This window comes from Myotis brandtii, unplaced genomic scaffold (assembly GCF_000412655.1).
Source record: "Myotis brandtii unplaced genomic scaffold, ASM41265v1 scaffold138, whole genome shotgun sequence".
Lineage (NCBI taxonomy): Eukaryota > Metazoa > Chordata > Mammalia > Chiroptera > Vespertilionidae > Myotis > Myotis brandtii.
In genome coordinates, this window is record NW_005354915.1 from 1,545,454 (window position 1) to 1,551,741 (window position 6,288).

The 6,288-nt window shown below is 56.7% G+C and overlaps 2 protein-coding genes across 2 annotated transcripts in view; both read right to left on the reverse strand.

Moving 5' to 3' along the window:
- The window catches only part of SULT4A1 (sulfotransferase family 4A, member 1), a 21,169-nt gene extending 20,716 nt beyond the window's left edge, over window positions 1-453 (reverse strand). Inside the window, exon 1 of the mRNA XM_014535129.1 lies at window positions 304-453. Within this exon, the coding sequence (XP_014390615.1) occupies window positions 304-415 (112 nt within the window). The 5' untranslated portion in view covers window positions 416-453. The remainder of the gene's footprint in view (window positions 1-303) is intronic.
- A 4,225-nt stretch (window positions 454-4,678) lies between these two features.
- PNPLA5 (patatin-like phospholipase domain containing 5) overlaps window positions 4,679-6,288 on the reverse strand; it is a gene marked incomplete at its 5' end in the record, with an annotated part of 11,312 nt that continues 9,702 nt past the window's right edge. Inside the window, 2 exons of the mRNA XM_014535116.1 lie at window positions 4,679-5,480; window positions 5,801-5,917. Coding sequence (XP_014390602.1) covers window positions 5,393-5,480; window positions 5,801-5,917 — 205 coding nt within the window. The remainder of the gene's footprint in view (window positions 5,481-5,800; window positions 5,918-6,288) is intronic.

Genomic DNA, 6,288 nt, shown 5'->3' on the forward strand with positions numbered 1-6,288 from the left:
TGCCGTCCGCATCCCTCCATCACGCCCTCATCCGCCCACCGCAGGGCCCATCATTCCGCAAGCGCTCAACACAGGCTAGAAGCGCTGCAGCCAGAGGTGACCTAGGGATTCCTTCACTCCTCCCAGCACGTTCAGGAAGCTTCTGACCGGTGCCAGGCGAGCTCCAGGTTCCGGGCCCTCTGGGGCTTACATTTGTGCATAACCAGGAAAATCTCAGGTAGTGACATGCGCTATGGAAGACAGGCCCCATAATCTCCTCGGGCGGGGGGGGGGGGGGCTTTCCAGGACCCATGGCAGACCTACAAGGACGCTCTCCAGATAGCGCCCCCAAATCCGCACTGAATAAGGCCCTTCTTAAGCAGACAGCAACTTGAGAACAACAGAATTCTAAAGAGGTTTTAGTACAAACCCTCATCCAATCATCGACACTCTCTCTCTCTCTCTCTCTCTCTCTATATATATATATATATATCACGTGAATGAATGCTAATGCAGGGGGTTCTCACTGCGGAAGAAGGCAGGGAAGAGCCGTGTGGTTTTGAACTGGAACCTGAGGTACTGATCAATCATCGAACTCTCTCTCTCTCTCTCTCTCTCTCTATATATATATATATATATCACGTGAATGAATGCTAATGCAGGGGGTTCTCACTGCGGAAGAAGGCAGGGAAGAGCCGTGTGGTTTTGAACTGGAACCTGAGGTACTGATATGAGTTTACTATTTTTAAAACTATTTCTTATCTTTGCTGACAAGGCCCTGAGGCACGGGGTTCCAGTAATACCAGGCACACCCAGTGCCCAGATCCTCCTGGTTTCTAAATACTTCCCCGCCAGAAGGAAACACGGTTTCCTGAAGAAAAGGTCCATTCCAGGGCTGGGCAAAGAAAGTACATGATGAGCCTAAAACATCTTGTTGGGCCAAAAAAGAAAGTGTTTTTAAAAGTGATAGGGATCTGTGGAAAGGACACAGGAGCTAGCTTGAGAGGCCGAATTAGGAACAAGTTGCACATGTTAGACGAAAATTGGAAACGACTCAAACGTCCATCGGCAGTAGAATGGCTAAACTGTGACATATTCGTACAATAGGATACTTACTACACAGTGTTTTTAAAAAATAAGAATTACTGGTATATGCAACAGCACAGGTGAGCTTCGCGATCAAAATGATGAAGAGGCCCAGTCAGCGTGGCTCAGTGGCTGAGCGTCCACCTGTGAACCCGGAGGTCACGGTTCGATTCCCCGTCGGGCACAAGTCCGGTTGCTGGCTCCATCCCCCAGGGTGGGGCGTGCAGGAGGCAGCTGATCAATGATTCTCTCTCATCACTGACATTCCTATCTCTCTCTCCCTCTCCCTTCCTCTCTGAAATCAATAAAAATATATTTTTTTAAAAATGATGAATAAGAGAAGCCAAATACAAAGGGCGATATGTCATATGATCCCATTCACGTACAGTTCAAGGACAAGCAAAACTCATCTATGGTGACAGAGGCCAGGAAAGTGCTTAACGTGGGCCCGAGGGAGAGGGTTGAATGGGAGCAGACACAGGGGTGCCCTCCAGCCTGTTGGGAACATGATCTTGCTCCCAGTGATGGTTACGTGATGATTTAGACATAGTGTACATAGAGATAGATGTGCAGATAGATACGTATACTGCAGCTACGGAAAGAGATAGAAGTGGGTACATAGATGGACAGATAGGGCTGCAGGGCCTGCCTCATGGTCATGCCACTAAGGAGCCCCAGAGGGCCCTGCACTTGGGGTTTAATGCTCTGTGGTCACCGTCTCGAAATTCGTGAACCTTTTATTTGAACCTGCGCTCTATCGTGCAGTCTGACGGGGTAATGGAGCGCGTGCTGAGGACCTGGAGCCTCGCAGCACGAGCGGTTCCACCCACTGCCGCCTCCTCTGGACAAGTTCCTGATTGCCCGCTCCCCTGTCCTCCAGTGCCCCCGCCCTGCCCAGCCTCTCTCCTCGCCCCTCCCCACAGACCATGGGGCCTGAAAAGGACGCTCACCCCCCATGGCATCTCAGAGTGGGGCATGATTATGGCCGTCATTGTCATCGTTGTCCTAGACTGGCAGCACCCGGGGCATTTGGTGGGTGAATCAGCCAAAGTGAGCCTCTCTCCCACCCCCAATTCAGGTGCCCATTTGTCTAGTGTGGAGGTGGCAATACCCTTGGGGCGGCAGGCCTGTGGGAAGGGGAGATCCCTGACTTGAGTTCCCCGCTCCCAGCCAGGGCGTGATGTGTGGGTCCCACAGCCGACAGGAGGAAACGGGCAGCCGATGGGCAGCTCTCGGGGTCATGGGGCTTGTCCCCCAGGCTCTTGTGAGGGTCTGCAGGTGCCCTACGAGTAATGCAGTGTTGAGAGAGTGACATGAACTACCGGTAGCAAACAATAACCACATTGACTGGTTGAGAGCTTGTGGAGTTATTTTAGTACCTTGAGTAGCATTTCCCCTGCTTTTTGAAGAAGAAGGCCTACATTTTAATCTTGCATCGGAGTTTCATTCTCCTCAAATTCCTCTGTAGAGTCTATGCCAGTGGTCGGCAAACCGCGGCTCGCGAGCCACATGCAGCTCTTTGGCCCCTTGAGTGTGGCTCTTCCACAAAATACCGGCTCTTCCACAAAATACCGACTTCTGCACATGGGCCACGAAGTTTCAATCGCACTGTACATGCGTGCCCGCACGTGGTATTTTGTGGAAGAGCCACACTCAAGGGGCCAAAGAGCCGCATGAGGCTCGCGAGCCGCGGTTTGCTGACCACAGGTCTAATGCAATCCCAAGCAACATCCCAATAGGCTCTGTTGTAGAGATTAACAAGCTGTGCCTGGCCGGCGTCCACCTATGAACCAGAAGGTCATTGCTCAATTCCTGGTCAGGGCACATGCCCTGTTGCAGGCTGGAACCCCAGTGTGGGGTGTGCAGGAGGCAGCCGAACAATGATTCTCTCTCATCCTTGATGTTTCTCTTCTCTCTCTCTCTCCCTCTTCATCTCTGAAACCAATAAAAAAATATTTTTAACGTTAACAAGCTGCTTCTAAAAGCTATATAGGAAAGCTATAAATCAAGACACTGTGGGATGCGCATAAGCATAGACATATATTTAAATGGAACAGAATAGAGACCCCAGAAATAGGCACACACATGTATGATGGCTCGTTTTTTGACTGATATCCTTAAGGGCAGGGAACAGAAGCTTCTTAGGAAACAAAGCTGCCCAGCAAGGCCTGGTCTGCCCGGTGGTGTAGACGCTCCATCTCCGCGTGTGGGAGAGGCTGGAGAGCTCTGTCCTGAAAAGCCTTTTCCTAAATAAGGTGGGCCCGGAAGTGCTCTGCCCTCTGACATCCCTGAGGCAGCTGAGCGGCTGGAAGGCCGGTTGGGCGGAAAGGCGGCCGCGGGTCGCTGTCCGCGGTGCTGAACTGGACAGCTCCCCAGGTCCTCCCGCCCTTCCCCATCGGTGACTCCGGGAAGCCGTGACTGCTGGTCGCCCTGCTTTTGCTTTATGTGCTTTCTTGATGCAGTTTCCTATTTGTATGTACTGTCGAAGTTCTAAGGTAAGTACTCATTTATTACAGACATGTCAAACACATAAAATTAGAGAGAAGAGTGTAACGAACTTCTATGGACTCCTCACCTAGTGCCAAGTGTTAGCAATTCGTGTTTCATCAAACTCTCACCCACCTCCCCCCGCAGGATTATTGTGAAGCAAATCTCGTGCATTGTGCCATTTCATTCATAACTATTTCAGGGTGATCTCTAAAGGATCAGAACCACGTGAAAACATATTCCCAATACATTAACACGACTCAGAAGGAATGGCTGTCCCTTTACATCACCACACATGCGGTCAGCGTGCACAACCAGATGTGTGGGTGAGATGCAAAACTCAGCGGGGCTGAGGGATCTGCCTGGGGACGCCTAAGGTCACCAGGACTTAGTGCTGGCACACAGGCTGCCCCACTAGCATCCTGTGACCACGGCCACAGATTGGCACACACCAGCCTGCTTGCCACAGATAACGTCAAGCAAGTCTGAGGCGCAGGGTGCTGGCCCAGGCCGGTGGTCACACCCACAGGGTGGTCCCTGAGGACACCAGGGCCCACAAACGACAGGCTCCAACCACACTCCCGCTCCGACAGGTCCAGGTCAAGATCAGTGACATCGGACTCTCTGCGGCGGAAGAGTCCTGAGCGGAATCGCCATGTGTCCCCAGTATCTAAAGTGCAGACAGGATGGAGCCTCAGCCAGACCTGAGCCTGAGTGGCAGCTCCGTCACCGACTGGCTGTGGAACCCGGGACAAGGCACTTTGCCCCCCGGAGCCTCAGATTCCTCGTCAGTGGAACTCACCGAGGGTCACCCCAGCCTGCTCTTGCCCCCGCAGGCCCCTCTCCTGGAATGGCTTTCTGCCAACCCACATTCTAGGCGTCCACGAAGACCCAGTCAGAAGCCCATTCCGCTGTGGCCAGTCCCTCCTGGAGTCACCTCTGCTGCATCTGACCGCGAGGTACTGTTTATGTTCTGGGCTCAGAGTAGAGCTGGAGGCCCCGTGGAAACCAGCTAGTCCAACCCCTGGTTTTAAAGACAGGAAATGAGGAACTGGATGAGGAAGGAAATTGCCTGGTGTTGTAGGGGCCGCCGGTGGGCACCCCAAAGAGGCACGCACAGCTGGGATTCCGAAAAGATTTTAATCCCTTTAACCTCTCTCCTCTCCCCTCCCATCTCTGGGCTCTCGCTGGGTGGACCCAGTAGGAAGGGAGAGATCGAGGTTGAGGAGTGAGCAGACCACGGGGGTCATGCCCGAGGGCTGGTGCCGGACAGAGAACTCAGCGAAAGGATGTGAGGGCAGGCACAGCACCCCATCCCCCCATCTGCTCCCGATCTCAGGGCAGAGCATCTTCCCCGCCTTCTAAAGCGCTCAGCTCACTCTGCCAGCAGCCCTGCCAGGCGCCCCACCAGCCCTTCTCCTCAGCAGGGCCGCCGCCAGGCCCCAGAGGGCAGTGCCAGAACCACGATGTGATGTGCGTAGCTTCTGCTTCCTTTCTCTCTGATGAGACGGGGCGGGTGACCTGGGTGCACCAACAGGCTGGGCCTCTCCCCAGGAAGAAGTGCTGGGCCCAGGGAGCCGGCCCCAAGGAGCAGGGGCTGCAGGGGGGCTGGCGGGTCCCTTCTGGCTCCTGAGGGCCACCCACCCACACCATTGGGGACAAGAGCCTGAGAGGAAGAAGGGAGGCCGCCCCTCGGTCCTCCAGGGCCAGGGGCGAGGCTCTGAGCTCTGGAGGTTGAGTCAGAACCAGGCCTCACTCAAGGCCTGGACGTGGGCACCCAGGACAAGGACCACGACAGACCGGGAGAGGCCAGTCGCTGGGCCGGCCAGCCTGGTGCCCCTCAGGCCTGATGGGAAGGGGGCACGCGCTTCAGGGCCGGGTGCGTGGGAGGAGCTGCCTCCGGTGGGAGCGGGCTGGAGACAGGTGGGCTGCAGAGGAAGCAGAAGCCAGTGAGAGCAGTGGTCAGAGCTGGGGGTGGGGGGAGGGCAGGGGGAAGCCATGAGGGGCAGCCTGGCCCCAGTGAGCCCGGGTCACTCCTCCCCCAAGTCCCGCGATGAGGAAGGACCGAGCCCCTGTTCTGGCCGAGCTGGTAGTGATGGGAAGGTTCCAGGGGGCATGGCGAGTGCCCCCAGGGGCCTGCAGGCTGACCGGGCCCAGGGGGGTGTGAGCTGCCTGCCCAGGGTCAGCGGAACAGCTGGTGCCTCCCCCGAGGACGGCGCTGGGCTCTGCCCACCCGGCTGCGCCTCACCTGAGCCTCGCGAGGAGCTGGTCCCTCAGCCCGGAGCACACCCACAGGGCCCCGCGCCGCAGCTCGCCCCGCATCCACCGCAGGTCAGCTGGCAGGTCGGGCAGCCACAGAACCAGCCTGGAGGAGGGGCAGCAACAGCTGAGCCCCCTCTTCCCCCGCCCCCCCCCCCGCCGGAGCAGAGTGGGGATCCCTGGTCCCCGAGGCACCAGGGCTACAGGAAAGGGCTGGGGGTGAGAAGCAGCCAGATGCATGGGTTCCACCGGGGGCGGCTCAGCCTCACGGGGCACCTGCAGGGAGGGAGGGGCTGGGGACGGAAACGGAATGGACTCCAAACTCAGTGGGTGGCCAGGCCCTGAGAGTGGACTCCACAGGCACGAGTAGAAAGGGCAGGGGAGGAAAGGGCAGGGTTCGGGGGTCAGGCTGGCTTGGGGTGTAGCCCAGCCCCACGGCTTCTCAGCTGTGTGACCTGGGCGGGGGGGGGGGGGGGG